This window comes from Arvicanthis niloticus, chromosome 3, assembly GCF_011762505.2.
Source record: "Arvicanthis niloticus isolate mArvNil1 chromosome 3, mArvNil1.pat.X, whole genome shotgun sequence".
In the NCBI taxonomy this organism is placed as follows: Eukaryota; Metazoa; Chordata; class Mammalia; order Rodentia; family Muridae; genus Arvicanthis; species Arvicanthis niloticus.
Genome location: NC_047660.1, coordinates 119,183,262 through 119,211,209, shown reverse-complemented (window position 1 = coordinate 119,211,209; position 27,948 = coordinate 119,183,262). Strand labels below are relative to the sequence as shown.

Genomic DNA, 27,948 nt, shown 5'->3' with positions numbered 1-27,948 from the left:
TGGTCCAAGGACACCATGTTCAAGGTGTCGGGCCAGCAGACTGAGTTTTTCCTGCTGGATTTCAACTTGGAAATGCGGATTGGGGCAGTAATCGCTGCCCTATCAGGGTCTTCATCTTGAGAAGGAAACAAGGAAAAGGAGCCCGGATGTGCTTGAGGGCATCGCCTCCTGCTGACGGCTTCTGAACATAGCACAGGCTTATTCTTTTCTTTCACGTTAGTTTTAATTAACAGACACAATACATTTCTAATGTATAACCTTTTCTCAGAAAAACATGAGAACAAACATGGGTCATTGTATATGCTGGGCAAGCTACCCTGCCGCTGGGCTATCCCCCCCAATCCTACTTTGTGCAGTATGCTTTTAAAAAGATGTGCATACTGTGGATCAGCTACACAGATTTAACCAAAACATGCTTCTCTCACGTGGTTATACTTTTTGGGGGGGTAGTGAGAATAGTTAAAATATAGTGTCTAAACAATTTTTAAGAACACAGTGGCTTACTATCATATTGTCATCTCGTTATAAACCAGGTCTCTCCACAAATTATCAGTGTAAAGCCTCTTTGGGTAAAGTTCTCTATCCCAACTGAATACCGCTAACCTTAACAGAGAGAGACTGGATGGGAGAGAATGCACAGCTGGCAGAATTAGTTTTTCTGAGAATCCTGTCGTCCCTCATTCCCTGAGAGCAACACTAAATAAAAGCATTGGTAACGGTGTCTGTTTCTGTCTGGGAGCTGCTGTTTTCTTTATGAATGGGAATAAGTTCACTCACTCCATAGGTGGTAGGGTGTTCTGTTTTTCTGTCATCGTAGAACAAGCAAGAGTCACCTGGATAGAGGGAACCTCAACTGAGAAAATGCCTCTCTTCAATTGGCCTGTAGTCAAGTCTGTGAGTATTGTCTCGATTAATGATAGCTGGGTGAGGACTCAGACCATGGATCATGCCATCCCAGGCAGGTGTTTCTGGGGGTGTACAATAAGGCAAGCTGAGCAGGTCAGGAAGCCAGTAAGCAGTGCTCCTCCAAGGCGTCTGCTACAGATCTCACCCTGCAGTTCCACAATGATTGACTTTAAGCTGAAACATGAGATCAACCATTTCCTCTCCCAAGTTGCTTTTGGTCATGGTGTTTACGACAACATTAGGGAGCAAGCTAAGGAATCGGGTCTAAAATCTTCCTGAATATCGAAGTTTGGATCAGTTAGAGCTCTTGAGTGAGAGAGGAAACAAATTGGAAAATTTGGAAAGAGCTGTCCTTGTGTTTTGTGTTCTGTATTTTGAATGATTTGTACATTGGGTATTTTTCTGTGGTGACAAACTCCAGCTAAATAGTTTATAACCATAATGTTCCTTCTGAAGCAAATGTTTTGTGTACAGCTAAGCTCTGAGCTCAAGACTGATGTATTAATTATGCCAAGGAGAAGACTTCAAAATGCAACTAATCTCAAATTTAACACCAGCTGATTTTTAAGCTGCAGGATGTAGGGAGTAAGTAGGGAAATTTCTTGATGAGAAACACAGTCAGTCATTCAGCCTTTGCTAAGTGGCCCCAAAGGGAGTGAAATGAGGAGCAGTTCAGTGGGTTTCATTGACTTAGGCATACGTGACAGGAGAATTATAATAACATTTGTTTGTTTGTTTCTTCTCCAGGCAGCAATTGGAGAACTTAAAGGGTGAAAAGGTAGCATTTTCTTGATCATGCTTGTGTGTGTTTCAAAGTTCAAACTCTTCTAGTTCTTTATCGGAGAACTAAAGCGTCTTTGAATTTAAGGAGCAGTCTGTGAGCCTTCAGCGCAGCAGAATTGCACGAGTTTAGACTCTTGCTGATTGCAAAGCCAAAGTTAGCACCACCAAGAAGTAAGTAAATAGTGAAAGATTTATTGCTGACAGTATGCAAAGAGACCATGAGAATTATTTTCTTTTTTTCCAGTTTTTAAATTTTTTATTGGACATTTTGTTTATTTACATCTCAGATGTCATCCCCTTTGCTCATTTCCCTTCCCTAGAATAAAAGAAGCATGAACTTTTATTTGGGAAGGGCAGAATATTCTCTCTCTCTCTCTCTCTCTCTCTCTCTCTCTCTCTCTCTCTCTTTCTCTCCCTCCCCCTGTACCTCTACCCCTACCTCTACCCCTGCCTCTATCTATCTATCTATCTATCTATCTATCTATCTATCTATCTATCTATCTATCTATATCTAAATCATCTATTTATATCACATATTTATATCACACATTTATTCCTATGCAATTGAGGGACAGCCACATTTTTGAACAAATTAAATGTTGGGAGCCGACTTTTAGCAGAAAGCGGCTAGATTATCTTTGCAGCCATCTGGAACCATATACCCTGATAAGAGATTTGGTTTTCAATGGCCTACAACAGCTGAAGCACACTCTGATATCCCACATATTTTGTGTTGCTGTTTACTGCCCCCAGCTGCAAGGCGCACATGGTAGCCACGCCTGCAAGGCATGCGGTTCACTTCCTGTCCATGTGCTATCTAGGCCATATATGCCTATAAGGCGCACGTGGTATCCAAGCCTGCAAGGCACACAGTGCATGTGCTATCCACGCTATAGACGCCTGTAAGGCTTACGTCATATCATAACCTACAAGGCACGTGGTATCCACGCGCCTACAAGGCACGTGGCAAAAGCGTATAAATACCTCAGAATTCCCTTCAATAAAAGAGACTTGGTATGAGACTTGATCAGAACCTCTGTCTTGTCTCCATTCTTCGAGTCGCCTACCCCAAGAGCCCCACTCTCTCTCTTGACCAGAGCACTTAGCCCCAAAGTGTTGAGGCAGAGTAAAGGCCACAACAATTAAAAACCACCTTACTGACATATTTGGTTGAAACTCACAGGTCCAGAAGAAAAGATGTCAGGTACGTGTTTTTGAGTAATCTTATCCCCAGACATAGAGCACATTCTTGAAAAGTTAAAGATACAGATACTTCTGGACGTGCTCATCTTGTGTAATGAAAGTGGCAGTCAGGACCGCCTCTAGGGATGCTCAATTTTCATCATAAGATTTTAGTTCACAATGTCAGAGGTCCTGTGTAGGCTGCTGGAGAAGAATTGTCAACAACAGTCTTGTTCAATTGCGAACTCTGTACACAACAATAGTTCCTGGCTAGGCAATATTAATGCGCTGGTACAATAGTGGTCCACCTCTTAGGGAGCTAGCCAATTGATTTCTGATAGTATATAATACCTGCTTCAAGGAGGCCATTCATAATTGCTACTGTGAGTCCAGCTGAAAATCCCAGTGGCTGGGAGTGTTAAACAAGGCAACGCTGAGCTAAGACAGATTCACCTTTGAAGGTAGAGTAGACCACAAGCTATGCTCTGAATTTAACAGCTGGCTATCTGTATTAGAAGTTTCCACATCTGTAGATTCAATCACGTTAAGGATCAAAAATAGTCATAAAATTGCATCTATACCAAACACAGACTATTTTTAAAATTAATTCACAAATACATAATAAGATCTATATCCATGGACTGTATACTTTATTAGGTATTATAAGTAATCTAGGGATGATTTTCAGTATGGTCAGACATGCACAGGTATGTGCAAGTACCAAGGACATTTTAGTAAGGAATTCAAACATTTGCAGATTTGACTTTCTGGAGTTTAGAATCAATTCTTTGTAAATACCAGAGAAAATGTAAGTATATATTCATTCAATAAGCAGTACATGGTCATGAGTCAAAGACCTCTCTATGGGTAATGTGGGCTCTGCCTAAAGATTATCATCCAAGAAAGACACAGTGCCCAAAACTTCTTTGTGTCTGTCTTTTCTAATATGTACTATAAAAGCACATAGCAGACCCCAAAGTTTGATTTAACCCTTTTGAATTCAGTGTTTCCTTGTGCTTTAAACATGCTTACATATCAGACAACATTAGAGAATGGGAGAAGTCAGAAACATCTTAGCCTCTGGAAGAGAACACACTGAGGGTAGAGTAGAGCAGAAATAATTTATGAAAGTGTGATATCTGGTGCATTTTGTTCCTCTGGAAATCAGCAGGTTTCTATACCCTGATTTCTCTCCGATGCATCAAGCAGACACAGAGACTCAGCAAACCCAGGGCCTTGCAGGCCCCCAGATGCAGCTACTGTTGAAGGAGAGGCATGGAGCTGCACAGCCATCTGGCCCTTCATTCCTGTCAAGTGATGCTTTGCAGCATCATCTGATGAAGTTATGCAGCATAACGTGGCAAGCTGTGATACAATGTGCCGTGGAGAATGAGTGAGTATCCCCGGTGACCTGCTGCCAGCCTCACCTCCTTGAGGCTCCACTATTTTTTTTTTCTGATAATAGGAGAAAACTCAAGAAAAGGAGGAAATGCTGCCTGTCTCAGGCCTCAAGCCATAAACAAGCAGTTTACGGTGATTAAATCTATAACAGCAGAAGCTGTGTATTTTCTTGTTCATAGAAGAGGTTTGAGAAACAATTTTTGGTCCTCATCCATCCTTATTTTTGTTCAGCTGCATCATCATGCGTATTTTCCACAGATATCAAGGTGAATATGATAATGTCTCTTTCAATCTCCCACCATTAGTTTGATATCTAAAACTTCACACCGTAGGTTAGAGGTCCTCCAAACATGGCCTGAGAAAGCCCTGTTGGTGTTGTCTGGGAACTTGCAAACTGAGAATTTCCAAACCACCCAGAAACACCAAACCACAAACTTTGAAGGCAGAACCCAGTATTTCCCCAGCCCCGTGGATGCACACTGAATTGAGAAACACTGCATTAGGGACAGAAAATAGAACCATAAATGAGTTGCCCACTGCTTTGTGTATAGCATATTGGTAGGATGGCTCAAATTTGAAAAGGCTAAAGATAACTTGAAATATTTATATTGAATGTTTTCAAAAAACAGCATGAGATCATAGAATTTTAAGCCAAACAACTCAGGTTAACAGTCTAGATTTGCTAAGGTAATAAAGTTGCAAGTAAATTGAAAACTAAAAATGCCACTGACTGCTCTGGGGCTTACCATGACATTTAGATATGCTGGAAACAGTGGAATTAGTTTCCCCAAGTGTGTTTTTTACCAAATATCTGTCTAGTGACAGCTGTGGATCTTTCTCTCACCTTTGAGTCCATGTTGGGCTGTGATCTTAACTTGATAAAGCATACATAGAGATGACATTTGAACAACAAGATAGAAGTTGTTGTGATAAGAATAGTAATTTACAATATAATTACATTGATGCTAAGATATTTTTGTTAAATTATTATTAGGATTTTAGAGAAAATAGATCAAATAGTCTTCTGCACATTATGGATTTCTGTTTAGAAGAGAAAAGATCACTTTAGTCATCCAATAAATTACTTGTCACCCACAAAGTTGTCCCATCTCTACTCTGTGACTCAGGGGTCTAAAACCACATCTGTGTTTAAATTTTTGTCTGCAATTGATGTCAGAAAGCCTAACAATAAATACTCACCCTGCTTACTTGAGTCCATCTCACAGAATTCCTGGGATGATGGGACAGATGGCAAGATGGTCCTTGTGACTAGAAATGAACCATTTTCTGCAGAAGGTTTCACAGAGGAAGGATGATGGATGAGGGGCATCCAACGAGTCATTCACCTGTGGAGCGGCGAACACAGGTGTTCAGGGAAGACCAATACATCCCTTGGGGGATAAAAACAAAGAATATTGGTATAGAGATTGCTTTCTCAGAAAACTAGGATTAGTTCAATTAAGCTAATACTTAAAAATAGGAGGTAATTGCATTTTTAAAAGTGGACTGAATTCTCATTTGAAGAAAATATAAAGTTTACTTGAATGTTAAGGGTCAAATATGAAGACCTCAATTGTTTAAATTTATAGTAAAACTATGCCAAATAATTCTATACATAAGATTTTAAACTGATAATATTCAGCTATTATACACATACATACATATATGTCTACATAGAATTTGGCCTTAGTTTAGAAAAGTCAGTGAATTAGCTCCCTGGTTAATAACAATAAACTATAAACTATACTCTTACAACACAAAAGATATTATGTGTGGGCTAGAGAGATGGCTTGGCAGTTAAGAGTACTTGTTCTGATGAAGCATCTCGGTTCGGTTCCCAACACCCACATGGTGGCTCACAGCTATCTGGATCTCCAATTCTAGAAGACCAAACACCCTCTTCTGACATCTGTGCATGCATATGATGCACACACATACATGCAGGCAAACACTCACACACATAAAATAAAATGAACTAATCTAAGAGAATTTTTAAAAAGAATATTATGACATAAGAAAGTTTTATACAGTTCTAAAAAAGGACATTCACTAACAACAGCAGTTGAAGACATTCAACAAGTTATACACAATAATTCAATTTAAATAATATTTTCACCTCCTCCAGTAAATGAATGAGTTAAAGTAAATAGTCATGGGGGCTGGAGAGATGGCTAAGTGGTTAAGAGCACTGACTGCTCTTCCAAAGGTCCTGAGTTCAATTCCCAGAAACCACATGGTGGCTGACAATCATCTGTAATGGGATCTGATGCCCGCTTCTGGTGTGTCTGAGGACAGCAACTGTGTACTCATATGTAAGATAAATAAAAATCATTTAAAAATTGTAAAAAAAGAAAAGCATTTAGCAGATAAATATTATTTTAAATAAAAGTACACCAGAAACTTATTTTTTCCTTTAAAGTATGATAGTGAACCGGGGATGCAGCTTGGTTTGTGGAGTACTTGTTTAGTGTGCATGAAGCCCCCTGGATTTGATCCCACTCCATAGAAAGTAAGTATAAAGATGTGTGGCCAAAGCTTGGAGCTAGGTTCAGGGGCTTGAGAAGCTCAAGGCAACACAGCAAGCCTAGTCTACACGAACTTCCATCTTGGGTTATTAAAGAATAAAATGCAACAAAATAGTGGCAATAGTGACAACCTGAGACTTGTCAAGACTCCTAAAGATTCCTAATATTTCAAGCAGAGTGTGTTTGGAAGCATTCAGCAAGAAAAATTAGGTCAGAACTCCCCTCAGTATAGGGGTGCTTCCACATATGCCCCCTAAAACTCCCATGTGGTATGGAAAGTGGCCTCCCATCCAGTCTGGACAGCTGGAGGTGCACTAAGGACAGCTCCTTACCTTTCTTAGTTTCCATGGAGCAATGCTTTAGTCAAACACTCAGCAGCTATGACTCCCCTGTTGTGGATGCAAGGAAGGGTAAGGATAGCAGATGCCCAGGTATGGCCTTCTCATGTAGGGATAATGTCTTCTCCTGACTGTTCAGCAACTCCAGAGTCAATTGAAATTGCACCACTTTTAAGAGCCCCAAGAAGTACATTCATTAGTAATCATATGTTGAATAATTTAGGGTCACCAATACGTCTCTGTTTCAAGGGGTCATTTCCGTATTAGTTTCATGTAATGAGGAGGGAAATAAAGTATCTTCCAGTTCTTCTGGGAGCAAGAGTAACTAGGACCCCAAATCCCAAGTGATAGCACCTAGCAAACCAATCCAGAAAAAAAGTTACACAGAAAGGGAGTCTAACTCATTTTATTAATTTCTTGGCAAATGTAGAGATGTGGTTGTACATTTTTAAAGATACTAAATATAATACCAATCACCAGAAAGATGATAATAATTTCTGATGAATCCGCAATTCCTTCTAAGTTATAAATATAACTTGATGTCTTATTTCTAAAGAAGTCCAGATTTAAAATTTAGCTGTTTTAATCTTGTTAGGATTTTTAAAAAGTGTTGTCACACAAACCAAATGTATTAAAACTTTACCATTAAGGATGTCAAGCAAACTACTATGGACTGATTCTGTCAACTAAGATTCTGTACCCGTAAAAAGAGTTGTCTAAAGTCCTAATCAAATTAAGATAAATTAGATTACTTTTAAACACCGAGAACGAATAAAAGTATACTGAAAGTAATTTTGGCAAATTGATCATTGGTAGTCTTAAACTTGGCTGGACTTCTGGTTTCAGTTACTTCAGATTAGTGGAACTTTGTAGCTACTATTGCAAACCGTGGCTCAAGCCCAAAGTCACATCAAGGTCTCTTCTCTCCTCCTAGACCCCAGTCACTCCTCCTGCCTTTTCTCTTTTGTATGCATGTGTTTTAGGTTGTTAATCAAATCCAGCTGTTGTCATTTTATATCATAGACTGTCAAGACGAGATCTTTGCTAACATGGACGTTTCTGACAATGCTGATTGGTAATCCAGTCTCTGCATCTGAAACAGCTCTTGTCAAGCAAGCAGGTAGGAAGGGCGTCAGGCTTCCTATTTCATCAAAGCCTGCCTTGAGTTGGGTATAGGGATTCCAGAAACTAGGTGACAGCTCCTCATGGCAAATGGGTACTGTTGGAGGCAAGCAGGAGAGTGCACACTCTCTGGTTAATACATCAATATGAAGACTGTAACTTGGGGAGAGAGAGAGAGAGAGAGAGAGAGAGAGAGAGGTCTTGATAGATTGTAATTAAACCTACATAGTCAGTCCCATATGTAAATAAAGAATACTTTATGAAAATGTTTATGTTGGATCATTTCAGAATGAGGTTAACTTGTTAATGCTGATGCTTGAAAAAAAATAGAAGCCATTACCAAGGACAGCATAACAAACGAGCTAAAAGTATAATGTTCTGAGTCCACATGAGCTGTGTCTTCATGGGAGCCATTACCAAGGACAGCATAGCAAACGAGCTAAAAATATAATGTTCTGAGTCCACACGAGATGGTCTTCATGGTTTCCAAAACACAAAAGATTCTTATGTGAATATAACTAGAAGACATACGAGCATATAAATTTCATTTTATGAGCTCAGCAAAAAGTTGAATGATGAAATAGAGGATTTATGACTCTCTCTCTCTCTCTCTCTCTCCATTCATTCAATCATATGCTTGTAAAAAGTTTATGGGCCAATATTATTTACAAGCCTTTAAGAGGAAATCCTAAAGAGACTATGAACCATGCATGCATTAAAGGACTACTGTACTCGAGTAGCTTTAATTCTATGGATATAAGCATGGATGACTGACATTTTGAAATTGATACTATAATATATTAGTGAATCCAAAAAGAGAAGTCTGTTAATTTAGTACATATTATACATGTATTTGGTATAAATATTATGTTTATAAATTAGCTAAAATTAAATGACACAATTCTATAAATTGATGTCCTACATAATGTTTTAAGACACACACTGAGGAACAGATAGATTGAGTTAATGATTCCTCCTCACACACTTTTTTTTTTTGTGTGTGGTAACAAAAAACGAATCTACCCTTAGTGATATTTTAAAACACATTGTTATAACCACCATATGGTTATGGCCTGCTGTGCAATGGGTTCCTTAGGCTTTTCCTGCTTAGCTGAAATTGCACATCCCTGGACCAACCAACATCTTCACAACACTAGAGACTTTCATCCTACCGTTGGCTTCAGTTCAATGGAAATGTACATATAAATGAGACCACACAGTATCTGAGTCTATGTGTCTGGCTTCGTGTTACATAACAATGTTCTGTAGGTTCACCGATATTGTTGAAATGACAGGATTTCCTTTTTAAAAAGACCTAACAATATTGGATTGTTACTTGTTGACCCTTGACCTGGGAACGCAGACATCTCTTCTATGTGTTCATTCTGTTTCCTTTGGATATGTGCTCACTAGTGACAATGCTGATTCATATACCCACTTTGTTTTAAATTTATTTTCTTTTTTCATTTTTGTGCTCATGTGCGTGCACAAGTACGTGCATGTATGTGTGTTTCTGCATGTGTGTGTGTGTAGACGTGTATGCACATGTGATTATATATGCATGTGGTGGCCCTGGGTTGATGTTGGAAATCATCTTCCATCACCCTTCCACCTTATTCATCAAGGCAGGATCTTTCATTCAAACCCAGAAATCACTGCTATGGGTAGTCTTACTAACCAGCATGCTCTGGGAATTGCTTGCCATTAGACCCACCCAGCACTTATGAGAGTTTCTTGTGATCTACACTCTAATAGTCCTCATGCTTGAGTGGTAAGCGCTTTTACCACTGAGCCATATCCCAAGCCTTTTTATTTTTATTTTTATTTTTATTTTTATTTTTTACTGGTTTTCATAATGTCTGTACTAACTTATATTTTTATCAGCACTGTAAGACAGTTTCTTTTCTTCATATTCTCACAGAGGCTTTTTTATCTCTTATGGTTTGTTACCGGCTATCTCAACAGGTGCAAGACCATACAGAAGACCAATGAGAAGGGGATTATGATGTCCAGCCAACTGTGAGCTCCATGAATCTGTGGCAACCCTGCTGGGGTGTCATGAATTGTGGAGGTATAGGTTTCATCATCAGGATTGAATGCAGTGTGACACCCAAGTTATTCATGGGATCATTTACATTTTATTTTATACAGATTATTAGGATTTAAAAGTTTTAAGTTAGCATACAAAGTAGTGAACTTCATTAAGACATTTTGATACGTATTTATCACAACGTTTTGTTATTATTCGTATTGATCCTTTCCCTCTATTACTATCTCCCATTCACTCTGATCCCACTTATTAGTTCCCTTCCTCTTGTCAAAGAGCCTTCTCTGCTTTCTTGTTATTCTTTCGGCTCATTTCTTCCCTCCCTTTCCTGTAGGACAGCTTCCTCCCCTCTCATGATCCCTTTTCTAACATCGTAACCTATACACAACATTCACATTTAGATTCCATGTGTGAGGGAAACAGGAAACTTTTGTTTTCCTAATTCCTGCTTATTTTGCTTCACATGATGATGTGCACTCCCGCCGATTTCCCTGCAAATGTCAGGATTTCATTTTCCTTTGAGGTTGAGTAAATTCCATTGTATATACAGCTAAATTGTCTTTATCCGTCCACAGATCCCTGGATCAATTCTTTGACTATTGTGAACAGTGCTGAAGTAAACATGAATATGTAAGTACCTCTGAGGTATATTGACTTAGAATCCTTTGGATAGATATCCAGGAGTGGTACAACAGAGTCGTACAGTAGTTCTGTGCTTAGTTGTTTTTTTTTTTTTTCTTCCTTTCAGGAACTTCCACACTGATTTCTATGGTTGATGGATTGGTTTGCATTTCTACCAGCAGTGTCTAGGCTCCTCTTTCCCTACTGTCTCAGCAACACTTGTTGTTTTTAATGGTTGCCATTCTAACTCAGTGTAGTTTTAATCTGCATTTCTTTCATGGCTAATGGACATTTAAATAATGTTTGTAGGCCATTTACCTTTCATATTTTAAGAACTGTTCATTTTATTAGCCCATTCATTGATTGTGTTGCTTAGCTTTATTGATATTTAGGTTTTGCTGAGTTCTTTATATATTCTAGATATTAATCTTTTCTCAGTTAATGGAGATTTCCCCCTGTTCTGTGAGCTTTTTCCTTACTAAGTAATTGCTTCTTCATCGTTTAGAAGCTTTGGAATTTTACACACCACCATTTGTCAATTCTAGATTTTGCCTTGAGCTGCCAGAGGTCCTTGCCCGCCCATGTTTGCCCCTTACAGTGTTTTCCCTTTAGCAGTTTCAGGGTTCATATCTGACATAAAGGTTTCTGACTCGCTCTGAATTACTTTCTGTACAGGACAAAAGATAAGGGATATAGTTTTATTCTTCTACACATGGATATCAGTTTTCCTAAAACCATTTTTTGAAGGAAAAATTCCTTTTCTCTGGTGAATGCTTTTGATCTTTGCCAAAAATTAGGCAAAGCTGTAACTGTGTGGTTTTATTTCTGGGTCCATATTCGTGTGTGTGTGTGTGTGTGTGTGTGTGTGTGTGTGTGTGTGTGTATACATGTGTGTGTGTTTATGAATGTGCAGGTGCATAATTTTCAGCCACCAAAACTATGAATTTTTGAGACTAAAAGGCCAAATAATACAGAGACAGCTCTGGTGAGAGTCTGCATGTCTGTATCATATCATGGTAGATGTCAATATGAAGGGAGGAGCATTCAGAAAGAAGGAATTACCCGATAATACAGGAAGAAGAAACATTATGTATGTCTAGTTTTTTCTGACTAGTTCAGAGCCCCCACAGGACTACTTTAATTGTTTCTGAGGGCAGTGTTTTCAATAGACCTCACTCACACTGAGGATCTACCACTTGAAACTCTCACCATTTATTAACACTACCACACAGGAAAAACCAAGAACAAACAAACAAACAAACAAAAAGCCAGAAAATGAAACAACCAAATCTTTGAGGGACAAACCATATCCAATCCATGGTAGAGTCGTTTGATTGAGAATGGCCCCCGTAGGCTCATATGTTTGAATGTTGGGTCCCAGGTGGTGGAACTGTTTGGGAAGGTTTGAAGGCGTGGCTCTGTTGGCAGGGATATGTCACTGGTAATAGGCTGTGAGATTTCAAAAGCCCATGCTATTCCCAGTTAACTTTCACTCTCTGCTTCATGCTTATAGTACCAAGATATGTGTCTCACACCCTGGCCTGCCTGTTGTCACACTCTCCACTATTATGGTCACAGACTCACTCTCTGAACTGTATGCCCCAAAGAAATTCTTTCTTTTATAAATGGCCTTGGTTATAGTGTCTCATCACAGCAATAAAAATGAAAGTAGGATACACAGCAAATACTGAGAAGTCATTACAAGGTTTTGTAAATACATTTGTAATCTTGGGTGTGTATGAAAGTTGATATGGTAGCATCGTTTGATTGTGACTAATGTATGTTGCTCTTGAACAGGATAGAATTTGTGGCTTTTTTTTTTCCAGATGGAGGTAGTATACTTACAGGAAGAGGGGAGACAGAGTGTACTCCTCAAAACTCTGGCTTGTGGCACCTTCACTAAAAACCATGTGTCTCTGTACCAGCAAACCAAGAGACTTGTGATTAGATCTCCCTTTAGGCTCCTAATTTCTGCCCAGAAAAAAGTTACCGAGAGGGGTAGAGCAGATGCTCACACTGGGAGGTTACTAGTTTGCTGCCAGAAGCTCAGCTGTAAGCTTGGGTAACCTTTCCATGTCCTCTGCAGCCTGAGGAAGCATGCAGCTCTGGGCCAGGACCATCTCAGAGTTAAAGATGTTCAGTCCAAGGCCAGAAAATGAGCAAATTGATGGCTATATAAGACCTTACTTCACTTGTATCTCTTGGAGTCTCACAAGCCTCATCTCCTTCAGATAAAAAGTCATTAAGCCAGAAGATTGGGTTAAACTTAAAGAGACCTCAGTAACGTGTCTGTGGGACACCCAGGAGAGAAAGATGTTATGCAAGAAGCAGCAAGAACCCGGGGCCCCATCTGGTAGAGAAGACTAGTTTGGATGGTGATAGCTTTAAGAAATCTCAATTTCTTAAAATGTATAAGATGGGACAAGAATCCTGTGGCCAGAATGTGAAATCTAGACTAAAGTATCTGTGGTACCGGTGTGCAAAAAGTGAATTCAAGGCTCACTGATGACTTTCCAGTCAGTCTGGGACTGTGGCCATTAAACTGTGGTCCACAGAACAATAGCAGCAGCACTTGGAAATATATTGAAAATGCCAATTCTCAGGCTCCAGCACGACTAGCTAGCAATCTGTTTTAACTGGTGAGTTCAGTTGATGCTAATGTACAAAAAAAACAAAACAAAACAAAACAAAAAACAATAACAAAGAACAAAAACCTACTGGTATAGGATTGATAAATCTTTATGATATTTATTGTCTGGAATTGGGGGAAATATTAAAAACTAAGACAATTCAGGTTTTAAACCAGATTGAATGGGAAAAGTGATTTATTTAAATTATCTAAATACATTTTAATTCCCCTAAAACAAACAGTTAAAAGCTATTTCTTTATCAAGTTATATAGATGTGTATATAACTCTATACAGAGGTCATCTATAAGTTAAAAAAAAATCCCTACCTAACCAACAGGTTAAACCACAGAGTTTAGTATTTCACCAAAGTGTAGAATTGGTCTTGCATTGGTTGACAGGTTCTTTGAGCTCCTCATGGCCAAGATTTCTCTACATCTTGCATTGTTTATTATTATTACCTTATTGTTCTAGTGGTATTTCTCCTTGTGCCCACAAATAGCTCCCAATAATGTAGGTATTGCATCTTGGGAGGATAGCTTTTTAAGAAGGAACCAAGTATAAACTTTCCCCTATTTATTGTAACGACTTAACAATCCCCAACGAAATGTCTCCCAATAATATTCATAGATTTTGCCCTCAAAGAGGCTTCATACAGCAACTGATGGAAACAGTTGCAGAGACCTCCAGCCAAACATTAGCCAGAGCTCAGAAAATCCTGCAGAAGAGGGAAGGGAGGGTTGTAGGAGCCAAAGGGATCAAGGATATGCCAAGAAAATCCACAGAGTCAACTATCTTGGACTCATAGGGGCTCACGGAGACTGCACTGCCTACCAGGGAGCCTGCATGGGGTTGACCTAGGCCCTCTGCATGTATGTTGCAGTTGTGTAACTTAATCTTTTTGTGGGATTCCTAACAGTGGGGTCTGGGACTGTCTCTGACTTTTTAAACTACTTTTGAGATCCTTTGCTCCTACTGGGTTGCCTCATCTAGCCTTAAAATGAGGGAGATGCCTAGTCTTACTGTGACTTAATATGCCACATCTGGTTGATATCCCTGGGAGGCCTGCCCTTTTCCCTGGAATTGGGGGTGGGGGAGGACTTAGGGGGATGAGATGGAAACTTAGTGTGATGGAAACTCCCAGGAATCTACAAGGGTGACATAGGATGGGGATACAGGAGGAGATGTAGATTGAGGGAAAGAGGAGAGGAGGGAGAGGAAATTATAGTCAGATGTAAAATATGAAAGAATAGATACATAATAAAAAAAAAAAAAACAAGAGTGGCAGGTAGAAGTCAATGCTTGGGAGCAGAGACAGGTGGATCTCTGTGAGTTTGAGGCCAGCTTGGTCTACATAGTGAGTTCCAAAGCTACATAGTGAAACCCTGTCTCAAAAAAAAAAAACATTTGTTTTACAAGAATGTCAGGTAGGAGACAGGTGATGTCCAGGCAAAGATGCAGTGATTGACAGCACTATGTTAATGTCTTTAAAACAGCGGTTTACATTTGTTTATTTTTTAGGACATACAGTAATTGACAAAAGTGAGGTCGGATGTGGCATGTGTGACTCTACTAGGTTTTGGGGTCTTTTCTATTTCATTGTTCTTCCCTAAGTGCAGACACTCGCAGGTCTTTCTGTCTTTCCTTCATATTTGTTCTGGTTCAAGCTATTAGTACTCCTCATTTTTTCCATCAGAGTCTGTAAAGGGAGGAAAACATGGAAAGAAGTAACTCTTTTGTTGTTGTTTTGTTTTGTTTTATGTAACTCTTTCAAAGGAACCAGCAGCTCCGGTTTCTGTTAGCTTTTACCTTTGTTCCCCTCTTTCTCCAGCCACTGGCTTCCTGCATTTGGTTTGGCTCAGTGACTGAAAGGGGACCTGTGTGAGACAGACTCCGTGGCGAGAGAAAGCCACCAGACCCCCATTAACCATTTCCACATGGTAGTGTACATTCTGGCTTCCTTCCTGACTTAGCGATTTCTATGTGAGAGCATCCCTGCTTTTCCTCCGATATCTGAGCTGCATGTGCATCTACAGTCTCAGCTCCTTTCATCTCTGGGCCTTTTCTCAGTGCATCAGTTATAGCCCTCCATGATCAACTCCAAAGCTCATCATACTGTGCACTTTCAGAATACAAAGTTCCCTGGACATGCCAATACAAGGATGGAGGTGCAAGTGAACATCCTGATTGGTCAGACACAAAGAAATCCACATCATCTTGTTTTCATAAGAAATAGGAGAGCAGAGTTAAAAGCTTTGGCAAAGGAAACTCACATGGCTCAGCCTACCTCATGGCTTCTTTTATTCCATTTGTTGAAAAAGAAGCACTTGTTAATGCTTTGTCTATCACCTACCATTTGTGGTTTCCTAAACTGATGACTTTTTGGAGGTGAGCTGATAACTCAGATCTGAAATAATCCTCTGCAGCGAGTACCCAAAGTAGTAAAATATAAAGTGTGTCGATGGATGTGGCGGCCATTCTTGTTTCTCCTACCTCATTCCTCCCCCCACGGCTCTTCCATGATGGCCTGGCTCTATTAGGAGCTGCAAGATGTGAGGTCACATTTGTATGGAGTCTCAGTCTAAGACAACAACTTTTTCTTGGTCCCATGGACAATGGAGCAAAAGAACAGTCCAGCCAGATAACTGTGTTGCAAGTCTCTGCTAACCTCCCACAAACGCAGGCTTCCCAGACTAACTCACAGGGAAGCTGCTCAGTGAAGCCAACTTCCCTCTACACAGAGTGATTCAAGTAAAGAGCAGGTAAAATGGAAGTGCACTAGATTGTTACTGTTCTGTGTGTGTAGACTTCGAAAACATCCTTGCTTCTGTATCAGGATCCTCGAGTTCTCTCCTTCTATTCCCCAGTTCAACTACTGAGAACAAAGTTCTCAGAGTCCAGAGGGTTTCTTCCTTGGGTCTCTCAGGCTCCCCTCTCACTGACCTTCTGAACAAGATTCCCTTTTTTTCTTGGCTATTTTGGGCTTTGTAAAGGAGAATTAGAGAAAATCGAAAAGGGTCATACAGATGAGGTCAGGGCTGAGCTAAAGTGACTTGGTTATTTGATGTATGACATGATGTGAAAGCAATTGTTGGTGCTTTCATCCCCCTGCCTCCAAGTGTTTCTGGGATATAAGAAGAGAAGCTAAGGTATTGTTACCAAGCCCTGACTATGAGTCCCATTGACTCACCATCGGACCCAGCCTGTTCCTTTTCTTCATTCAGGACGGTACTAGAAGGTTCCTTATCTTTGGGATCTGAAACTAAAAATGTAAAAAGTTAATTCTCAAATATAATCAACATCTTGTGAGATGCTCTCAGTTAGTGTGTTTCAAACTTTGTGCCAAGAGCCATGATAAAATGTGTGTGTTTTATATCATAACTCAGGTTGTATGTTTGTGTACATACAGATTAACCAAAAATTACTTTCTACAATACTCTTTTCTAATTCACTTTTATTTACCATCATTCCTAAAAAAAAATTTTTTTTGAGAAAGGATCCCACTGTGTAGAGTTGGTTAACTGTTTACATGCAAGGACCACAGGCATTGAGTAATACATATATTACTCAATGTATGAGTAATACATATTCTTAACATACAGATTATGTTTTTAATATTTAGTATATACTATTAATATGTATAAAATTTAATCATCTATTGTTTTGTTCTTTTTCTTTCCTTTCACCATCTCTTCCTTATTTGTATCCTGTCCTATCCTGTTCTCCCCTGTTCTGTCCTGTTCTATCCTCTCCAAGTTCAGTCAGAAAAAAAATCTGTTCTTAACTAACCTATTATCAATTTTATAATATTTCAATGGAAAGGCCCCAGTGATTAAAATTGGTTTTCTTAACCATTAATATTTTGCAGCCAACATAAGGTGTTTTTACGACTCATAAAGAACTCTGTTATGTCTGATTATAATGCTCATTTAACAAACCACCCTCTAAGAGTCTAAAGTCAGTGCGACTTCCTCTACTCTGTCAGGGGACTCAGGTGACTTGAGTTCTGCATAAAAATCTCACTTGGCAGAAGCGCTAAGTACCTCAAGTTCTAGCTGGCAACTTAAATTGGAGTTATTCTAGAGGATGTGTTCTCTGCAATTTGGTTTCTCCCCTTCCCATCCCAAAAAGAGGCCGATCACCTTCTTAATGACAGGTTTGATGGATTTTTCTCAGTTCTCTCAGGGCCTCAGTGCACTCCAGCTTCTCACTAAGCATTGCTTGACACTGGAAAACCTAACATGATAACTTTCTTATCGTCTCTCACAGCAACCAGTGGATCCATGGAGTTCAAAAACTCCCCAGTAGTTTGCTACAAAGATTTATTAATGTCTTTAAAATATGATCTCATATTGCTTCTTGAACTTAGGACTAGTATCAAATTAAAATATAATCTTTTAAAGTATGGGATGGGAATTTTGATAGTCTTAACTATTTTATGGATAGCAGATGATTAAATTTCAGATATAGGAAGAGACAGGAAAGAAGTACAGAGGGACAGAAGAATAAATAGAAATTTGTAGCAGTGGGGCACAGGGAGGGAGGAAAACCACTAGAAAGTCCCAGATGCTAGGGAAGTGAGAGACTCCCAGGTCCTTAGCTGAAATATCCAACAGAGGGGAAATAGAACCTGAAGAGACCACCTCCAGTAGGTAGGCATGGTACCCAGTTGAGGGAAAGGGCCACTCACCCATTTCAAATTTTTTAACCCAGAATTTTTTCTGTCTAAAGAAAATGCAGGGACAAAATAATGGAGCAGAGACTGAAGAAAAGGCCATCCAGAGACCACCCCACCTTGGAATCCATCCCATCTGCAGATACCAAACCCCACACTATTACTGATACCAAGAAATGTTCACAGACAGAAGTCTAGTATGGCTGTTCTCTGAGAGGTTTTGCCAGCACCTGTATAAGACAGATGCAGACACTCAGAGCCAAACATTTGACTGAGCCCTGGAAACCAAATGGAAGAGTTGGGGAAAGACTGAAGGAGCTGAAGGGAATTGCAATCCCACATGAAGAACAACAATATCAAATAATTGGATCCCTCAGAGCTCCCAGGGACTAAACCACCAACCAAAGAGTACACATGTGTGGGCCCATGGCTCCAGATACATATGTGATAGAGGATTGCCTTATCTGGCATCAATGAGAGGGGAGGCGTTTTGTCCTGTGGAGGCTTGCTGCCCCAGCAAAGGGGGATTCTAGAAGGGTGAGGTGGGAGTGGATGGGTGGGTTGAGGAGCACTCACTCTCTTACAGGCAAAGGGGATATGGGGATAGGATAGGGGGTTGTGGAGGGAAGACTGGGAGGGGGACAACATTTGACATGTAAGTAAATAAAATAATCAATAAAAAGTTTTTTTTCTTTGAAACTGTACAACTTTTTAGATTAAAAGGAACATTTTTTTCTCCTACCTCAGTCTGCAAGCCACTCATGGCACTTGGCTCTTCCTGGTTGTCATCTGTGGAGGAGCCAGAGGTCTTTTGACTTTAAAAAATTTAGTGTACAGTCTAAATGCTAGAAAATTATTAAATAAATTGATAAGATTTCATAGCTTCCTACATGTATCTTCTCAACGATGAGTGATGAGTTAAACTACAGGGATCTCCAAGCTCAGAGATGCAATCTCTCATTATTTTTAAGTTTCTGAGTTTGAAAATATCTGGGGCAGTGGGTTTAATTTTTTGGAGGGGATACAAGGTCGAAAGGTAACAAAGGAATCTAGATCTCTGTTAATAAAAATTCAGTCTATACTATGCCACCTTCTTTCACAAGACAGTCTAGAATCAAGGATAGTTGGAAAATTTAGCATCAGTTAATAGTCAACAAGTCACGTACAGTTTTGTAGCCCTTTCCAAAGAAAGAAAATTATAGCTCTAGTCTGCTAAATACAGGTAGCCACCCAGAGGGCCTGTAAATTTTAAAAGTAAAAGAACTCGAGTTAAAACCAGGTGCCCCTTGGACTTCTTCAGCCCACAGGCCCCACCTTCATCCTGCCTCTGGGCTGTGTTTGTTTTGGCTTCATCTCAGGGACTTGGTCATCAGCCAAGCTCTGAATTCCCCAGCCACACTCTCTGCCCTCACTTCCACTAAATCCTCTTTGGTCTGAACCAACAGCCTTCTGCCAGCTTCTTTTTACTAGTTTATTCTGAAAGACAACAACCAGCTTAGATGGTTAGAAATTGCAGTGACTGGGTCTTGAATCTTTTAAATATCATCTCTGGTTGGACTTTGAAAATCTTATTCCTAGTTAGCCTTTTCTTCTTACACGCTATAGACATGCCAAAGTCAACGTTTCTCAGTCACCTTCACCCGCCTTGCCTCACCCCTCTTCTTCCTCGAATGCCAAGTGAACAACAAGACTGAGCTCATTTTCCATCCCCACATTCAATGCTGATGGGCAAAATCATCCCAGCATCTATTTCAAGCCCAAGTAATAAAAGGAGTAGAATATTGAGAAAAAAAAAGAAAACTTTTTGGAGACAATTTGTTATTCCAAATAAAGTTAGCATGAGAAACCTCGAAATAATTTTTGGAGCACAGCATTGAGTTTTGCCATTCTTACTGAATGGGTTGGAAGTAGGCACTGATATTTGGGGCATGTTCCACTTCTGCATCCAGGCAGCTGGGGATTGTTTTTAGGGAACCCCACAACCACATACTGGACTCCCTACAAGTTTTGGTCTCTGACTTCCATTGAACTCCCTGTATCTTTTCTAGATGGTTTATCCTTTTAAAAAAATTAGCTATTTCAAACTCTGCCCTTCTTCATTGTTCACCTCCTTAGCATTTTATAACTAAAGAAAATGTCAATGAGAAAAATAGATTTATTGATATTTAATGAATTTTAAATAAAGTTATTTGAAAGTAAATACGGCATAACAGGTTAGATTGTGGTTCTCAAAAGATACACTGCAGTTCTGACTGCTGGCACCTGTACTTGCTTGTAAACAGAGACTTAGTAAAAAATAATCAGTTTAAAATGGAGTCATATCGGGGCTAAAGAGATAGCTCAGCAGTTGAGAGCACTTGCTATCCATGCAGAGGACCAAAGTTAGATTTCCAGCACTCACATGGAAACTCACAACTGCTAATACCATAGGGCACAACACTCCCTCATGCATAAATTCATCTGTGTACACACATACATATAATAAATAAATACAAAGACAAAGTTAAATCAAGTCATATTCGATTAGGACAGGTCCTAAATGCAATGACTAGTTCTTGTGACTAGAGAGACATTTGGAAACACAAACATCTAGGGGACAGACAGACAGAAGTGTTCAGGATGGCAGAGAATGGGGTGATGTGGTTACAAGCCCACAATGCCAAGCATCTCTGCTAGAAGCTAGGCCATGTAAAAACGGGTTCTTCTCCAGATCTTGCAAAGAACATGGCTCTACTGACACCTAAGTCTTAAACAACCTAGCATATGGTGATTTGTTATATTAGTTCTAGAAAACTAGTAAATGTAGAATATATAAAATTTATATGGTCATAGTATAGAATATATAAAATTTATATGGTCATAGTATTCTAAAACAAAGGGTTTTTTTTTTTTTTAGCAGTTTTACATTTTTTTCTAAAGACACGCTAACCTTAGCAGCTTGCTCTACTAACAATTTAGTTTAAAGACAGATTTTAGTTATCTATATTAGTATTAATAGTAATTCAGTTATAAGTTGTATTTTATGCCTGTGTGTGTTCGTGTGTGTGTATGGGGGGGGGGATAATGTGACTGCATGGGCCCACCCATGTGTGCACAGAGACAAGAGGAGGAGGTCATATCTCTTCTCATCACTGTCCACTTTGTTCTCTTAAGACAGGGTTTCTCATTACAAGAGAGCTTGGGGGACAGGCAGCCCGCAAGCCTCAGAGGCCTTCCCATCTCTTCCATGCCTAGAGCCCTGCCTTATAGGCATGCATGTGTAGCCACACACACCCTTTAGGGGCAAGGGTTCAAGTTTCATGTTTGGGCAGCAAGTACTCTTACCCACAGGCCCACCTCTCCAGCCCTATAGTACCTTTTTAAAAAAAAATAAAAGAGATTCATTTTTATTTTATGTGTAGAGAGTTTTGCCTATGCATATGTCTGTGTAACACATACGTGTCTGGTGACACAGGGGGCCAGAAAAGGACACTGGATACCCTGAAACTGAAGTCGTGCATGGTTATGAGTCACCAAGTGGGTGTTAGGAACAAAACCTAGGTCTTCTGTAAGAGCAGCCAGTGCTCTTAACCACTGGTCATCTCTCCAGCCCCACTGTGGTACCTTTTCACATCACCCAATGGGACAACACATTTATGAGATTACCTTCTTCAATTGGCTCAAAAGTTAATAAGTCTCCAAATGCAACCAGTTTCTCCTGTTGAAAAATTTATAATCAGAAAATTAGATGACAGCAACCACTAAGTTATTCTTCAATAGAAAAATTCTGAGTCTTGATTTAAAATAAATAATTTTAGCGTAGTGAAGATTATAAAACTAGATGCATAACATGCTTTTGCTACATTCTCCAAGCCTTTGTTGCGGTAAGGTTTTCAGGGATATGATGCAAATTGAGCTCAGAAAATCATGAGTGCCTTAGTCTACAGGATCATTTTAGGATCATTATGAAAGCCATTTCCTTTGCAGGCCCTCTGCCATTACCTGAATCAGGTCACCTGTGAGCCTGTTTAGTATCTTCTCACTAAGGGAAATGTCTTCAAGATCAGTAAGAACCACCCAAGTTCCGTTCTCAAATTTCACTGGCATAGAAAAGACAATCCCTTCAGGAATGCCAAACTGGCCTGCAGGGAGCACACATAAGGCAAAGCATAAATAAGAAAGAATTTGGAAAAATAACTGAGAAGGACACACATAATACATTACACCATTTTAAGATTTTATTTGTACTGTGTGTGCGCGTGTGTGTGTGTGTGTGTGTGTGTGTGTGTAAGATTTTATTTGTACTGTGTGTGTGTGCACTCACGAATGTGTACACATGTGGAAGCCAGCAGAGGGTGCTAGATGGATCTGGAGTTATAGGTGGTGAGCTGCCTGACATGGGTGCTGGGAACCAAATCCTGGTCCTCTACCAGAGCAGCACATGCTCTTAACCCCTAAGCCAGTAAATGATTCTTAAAGACAACGGTGGAGCTAAGTTTCTGGAATTGCTATCTGGCTCTGACTGGAGCACTCATTCAGACCTGGGCACACACATGTCAGAGTTCTGACCAGCCTCCATTCCTTCCTATCCAGGAGTTAATGCTGCTTTTCTTTTCCAAGTCTTGTATGTAATTTGTGCCTGTTTTCCATAGCTGTCACATGACTTTGCATGTAACTCAGAAGCCTGGACCACTTGATGAATCTAGCCTTCTATTTTAGCTTACTATGTGTTCTAGTTAGGGTTACTATTGCTGTGTTAAAACACCATGACCAAAGCAACTTGGGGAGGAAAGGATTTATTTGGCTTATGCGCCCTCATTGTATAACCTGACAATAGGATCCATTCGTGGCATGATTAAGGGGACGATTTTTATTGTAGATTATGAGAGAGAGGACAGCTAGAGACATCTGGAAGAGTCCAGAGCAGAGAGAGAGAAGGAATCTGAGCTTGACCAGCAGATTGAACCTGGCCATGATAGAAGCAGAAGCTGAATAGAGAAATAAAGAGAGAGAAAGGGCATGGGGGAGACAGAGAGAGACAGAGAGAAAAACATCAGGGTTATAAGGAGAATGAGTAGCTGAGGGAAGAAAGCTATTGAGCTTCAGGGAAGGGGCGGGGGGCAGGGATGTCAGCACAGACTTTGAAACCTGTGTGACAGAGCCTGGAGGCCAGCATGCACTTTGGCATGCTGATAGGCACCACAAGCAGCCATCCGTCCCTTCTGCCAGAGGTAAGAAAATGACTTCTTTTTGTAGAGAAGAATCAGCTCCATGGATTCTTGAGGAATGCTGGCTTTTATCTAACCACCAGAATTCTCCTATTCACCGGGTTGAATCCATTTCTGGATATTTGAACTGCCTTTTGGAGTTTGGGGAACTGAAGTTGTCTGTCTTTGGCTCTAATGATCACCATTGTTCATCACTGAAGGAATTCAGGAAAGGAACTCAACAGGGGAGGAACCTAGAGGCAGGAGCTGATGCAGAGGCCATGTAGGAGTAATACTTACTGGTTTGCTCCATATGCTTACTCAGCCTGCTTTCTCATAGTACCTAGGACCACCAGCCCAGAGGAGGCCTCACCAACAATAGGCTGAGCACTCATGCATCAACAACTAGTTAAGAAAATGTCTCTTAAAAAAAAAAAAGAAAGAAAATGTCTCTTGCCCACAGCCTGATCTTAAGGAGGTATTTCTCCTTTTTTCCTTATTTGTTTGTTTGTTTGTTTGTGGATATTTTATTTATTTACATTTCAAATGTTATCCCCTTTCCCGGTTTCCCCTCTGGAAACCCCCTATCTCATCCTCCCTCCCTCTGCTTCTATGAGGGTGCTCCACCACCCACCCACCTACTCCCACCTCCCTGCCTTGGCAATCTCCTACACTGGAGCATCGAGTCTTCGCAGGATCAGGGGCCTCTCATGGAGGTATTTCTCAATTGAGGCTCCCTGAAGTGACTCTAGCTAGTTTCAAGTTGACATGAAACTAGCCAGCACTTTATAGCAGCCATGTTGGCCAGAAATGCTGGACAGGAAGTGAACAGGAGACCTGGTTATTTTCTTATAGCTTCCAGTTCTCCACTTGTGCTCTTGGAAAACTAATCGTACTTTCTTCCTATTGTATTTACGTCCTATGAATGGCTTCCAATTAGGAAATTGCAAAATCCTGCTGTTCTGCATAGCAGAAGCATGGCTGTCAGCAGCCATGGGAGTCACAGCTCAGCACTGGCCCATTTGCAGCCTGAGTTCTTTTTAGAGACCCCACCATGGGAGAGACAAAGATACTGAATCACCTTGAAGAAAACCACCTCAAGACAAGTCAAGATAGAGGGAGCCTGGGGTTTTCTAAAGCAGGGCTTATTAAGTAACGGGCTTCTATAACACTTAAGGGTGGATGTAAGCTTTTCAAAAGAATCATACTGCTGCCATCTTGTTTAGTCATTTTATAGACAAACTTTGAAGGAGGGGGATATTACTCATGAGTTCAGGCAGAGAAAAATGTGTAAAATTATAGGAATATGTCAGAACTTTCTCAGAATTAGGTTTACCTTTCTTTTTTTGTCTTTAGATATAGATTATCGGGTGTGCCATGGTGTCATATGCATGGTGGAAACAGGTAGTTTTGCAAGCCTAATGATATTGAAATGCCATTATAATAAAGGAGAACAAAGTCAGTAGTACTGTGGCCTCCCATAGTACATGTTGATCCCAGCAGTCTAGGGTGGTTTTGTGGTAACAGCTCTGTAATCTCATTTGCAACCACTGCAAAGCTTGTCCTTTGGCCCTGTGTCTATCTAGCCTGTCTCACTGTCAACAAAACCCTAGGTGCACTGAAGAAGCCATACTAACAGTCTGTTCTTCATCAAACCTCCCAGACTGTTCACGTTGCCTGTATCTCATCTGCAGAGAGTGTGCTTTATGGGGATAAAATGTATGAGAGCTTATCTAATAATTTTTATTATTGTAATAACATTTTGTGATTGTATTTTGTAATTGTAATAATAATAATTGTTACTTCAACTGTACAGTCACATAAGATCCTTCTCCCATGAAGATTTAAAAAGTGACACACAGCCCTGTCCTTGATGCACATATTCTAACATATGCATCTAAAAAGGCCAGTTAAGAGTATTCTGTCTGAGAGAGGAATAAAATGCTGTGTGAACAGAAGGCAGACAGAGGTTAATTCTCACACTGTGGATTGTTTGAAGATGTCTCTGAGGTGCACTGAAATTGGAACAAGGAGGAGCCGGTGACACTGTTATTAAATAAGGGATGCCAGAGGTGGATCTGATTGGTTTGGGTTGCTGTACATTGGGTTGAGAGCACGTCATTCTCATGGCCATGTTGCTAACCAACCAAGGACAGAACTCAGTGGAGAGTCCCGTGCCTGAAGATCAGGGAGTGAACAAGACAAAAGTCAAAGAAATGCTTGTGGTTGAGCCTACAGAGGATGTAACAGCAGCCACTGTCTTTCCCTAGTTGATAAGGATGCTGGAAGACTTGTGCATACTCTTTAGTTTGCATCACATCTCTGCAGTGTTTGCTCACAGGCAGCAGTCTTTCTGTATAGCCCATGCTACCTGCCCTCCTGAAGCCGAGGTCCCCTTGCACACTCAGATCCTGTCTCTGAGTCTTTGCTCTTGGTGTTCAGTGCTCTCTCATGTGGGCCCTCCAGGTCAACATCAAACACTTGGAGACTTCTCGCAATGCCTTCTCTCCACAAAGCCTACTTTGACTCCTCCTGCTCCCTGCAGCGAATGGATTTGTTTTGTTTTTTTTTCACTCCGCTGGACATTTCTGAAGTGTGAAGCCTGTGCAATCCCTTGTCTTTCTTTCTAGTACATTCACAATAAATATTGCTGAATTTTTGAATGAACAACTGAATGCATGCATGCATTATGGCGTGATTGAAATCAATGCAACTTATAGGTCAAGCTATGATCTAAATAGGGCTTTATGAGATAGGAAGCGGCACCTTCACTCATTACACCCAAGGAAACGATCTCTCCAGGTGGCGAGCCGTGGTACCAGTACTTGAGGGTGGTGGCTATGCTGTGTGCAGCCAAAATGCCTCCAAATTGCTTTCCAGTGTTGCTTAAGTTTTGAAGCGTCTGCACAAATTCTTTTGTTATCCACTCTCTGCATGAAAAGAAACAGTTTCACAATAGAGAAGGGGATGGAAAGGAGGTCCTCTGAGTCCTAAAACTCAGCTCAGGGAGCTTTATCCACCACCTACACAGTAATGAGACCCAAAGGTTACTATAGTCACAGTTTGTTTCATCACAAACAATAAATTATATTTAGATGTTTTCTTGGGGCCACTCATATCCTTCATCTAAAATCAAATACGTGCATTAAACAGTGACTGGTTCACACTGAGATTTGGGACAATATGTTTAATGGTCTGTTTAAATTCAAGGGAGAGCTCAGCTGGATGAGAGGGAATGCCTCAGATCATTGCAACCTTGACCCTCTGCAAGCAGAGCCTTTGAGTGTGGCTTCAGGAGACAGGCTCAGCACAGACTGTGCCTAGGCATGGATAGCATTCCTGTGGTCTGGAGACGGGCAGGAAATAAAAGACAAAGGGAAAGAAAAAGCTACATCTTGGGACCTGGGACAGGGATGTAAAGGTGCTTCTGAGGGGCTCTGCCTGGCTCCTCTTTCTGCCACATCGTAATGCCAGTGTTTACCTGGATGAATCTGTTTTCCTTTTTATTCTATATGGAACAGGTCACTCCACCATTTTCGTTCTATTATCAGAGAAGGTGGGGCTCAAATTTGATGTAACTTTGCTAAAGCCACGCAACTAATAAATGATGGTGACACAATTTCAACCTGCAGCTTCTTGCTCCTGGGATGTACCACCTTTCAGCCCCGCCTCTCTTGGGACTCAATGGTCAACCTGACCTGGTGTGCTCATCACCTAAACTCCTCTTCCTACCAATGCTTCATCTCTCTTTCTCCTTGGCTATGAACCTGTCTTTACATTAGCATTTGCTTTATGTACACTTGTTTTAGAAATAATGGTAACAATATACAAAGTACTTTCAGGATAGCCTGAAATATAAAAATTCCTAATTTAAAAAAAAATCAGTTGGGGGTGGGGACCAACAAGCAACTATTCATGTATATTTTTTTTCTGATTCTTTGATAGAATGCACAGAAAAACATCTATATAAAAATGCACATTATTTTCATGCAAAATTTACAAAATATTTTAATGGTACTTGCCAAGGGCCAGCCTTGGCATGGAGAGGGGTTGTGAGAGAAGGGGTGTCTGGGAGCAGTGAAAAGAAGAACTTGAAGTCAAATCATGGGTCCAAGCTGAGATGGCTTTGCAGCCTGCTTTCTCTCTGTCTCTGTCTCTGTCTCTATCTCTCTGTCTCTCTCTCATTCTCTCTCTCTCTCTCTCTCTCTCTCTCTCTTTCTCTCTCTCTCCTTCCCCCTCCCTCTCTGTGTATGTGTGTGTTCGACTCTGCTCTACACACCTTTTTCTTTCTATTTAAAAAACTCTCTGGTTGAGACAACTCTCTCTACTGGTAAAAATTCTAAAAGCTATCCAGATCGCTCGTGGCTTTTCTGACCAAAGTCAGAAAACCTGCTATAAAAAAATTATTGGATCTTCTAGCCAAGTCAGAGATCCTGTTAAGAAGATTCTTGCAGAGCTGTGTTGTTCTCCAGAGATCTCCAGACAACTCAGCTCTCTCTAGAAACAAAATTCTAAAGAACTGCTGTCTTTTTTTT

At 40.3% G+C, this 27,948-nt stretch overlaps 2 protein-coding genes across 4 annotated transcripts in view; both read right to left on the bottom strand.

The window, feature by feature from the left end:
• Dytn (dystrotelin) overlaps nt 1-5,491 on the bottom strand; it is a 60,374-nt gene extending 54,883 nt beyond the window's left edge. Inside the window, exon 1 of the mRNA XM_034497070.2 lies at nt 5,473-5,491. Within this exon, the coding sequence (XP_034352961.1) occupies nt 5,473-5,491 (19 nt within the window). The remainder of the gene's footprint in view (nt 1-5,472) is intronic.
• Nucleotides 5,492-15,030: 9,539 nt separating this feature from the next.
• The window catches only part of Mdh1b (malate dehydrogenase 1B), a 33,384-nt gene continuing 20,466 nt past the window's right edge, over nt 15,031-27,948 (bottom strand). For all 3 annotated transcript variants that reach the window (XM_076931795.1, XM_076931798.1, XM_076931797.1), the window contains 5 exons: nt 26,180-26,343; nt 22,209-22,348; nt 21,873-21,924; nt 16,743-16,814; nt 15,031-15,251 (listed from right to left, as the gene is read on the bottom strand). In XM_076931795.1, the coding sequence (XP_076787910.1) occupies nt 15,223-15,251; nt 16,743-16,814; nt 21,873-21,924; nt 22,209-22,348; nt 26,180-26,343 (457 nt within the window). In that variant the 3' untranslated portion in view covers nt 15,031-15,222. The remainder of the gene's footprint in view (nt 15,252-16,742; nt 16,815-21,872; nt 21,925-22,208; nt 22,349-26,179; nt 26,344-27,948) is intronic.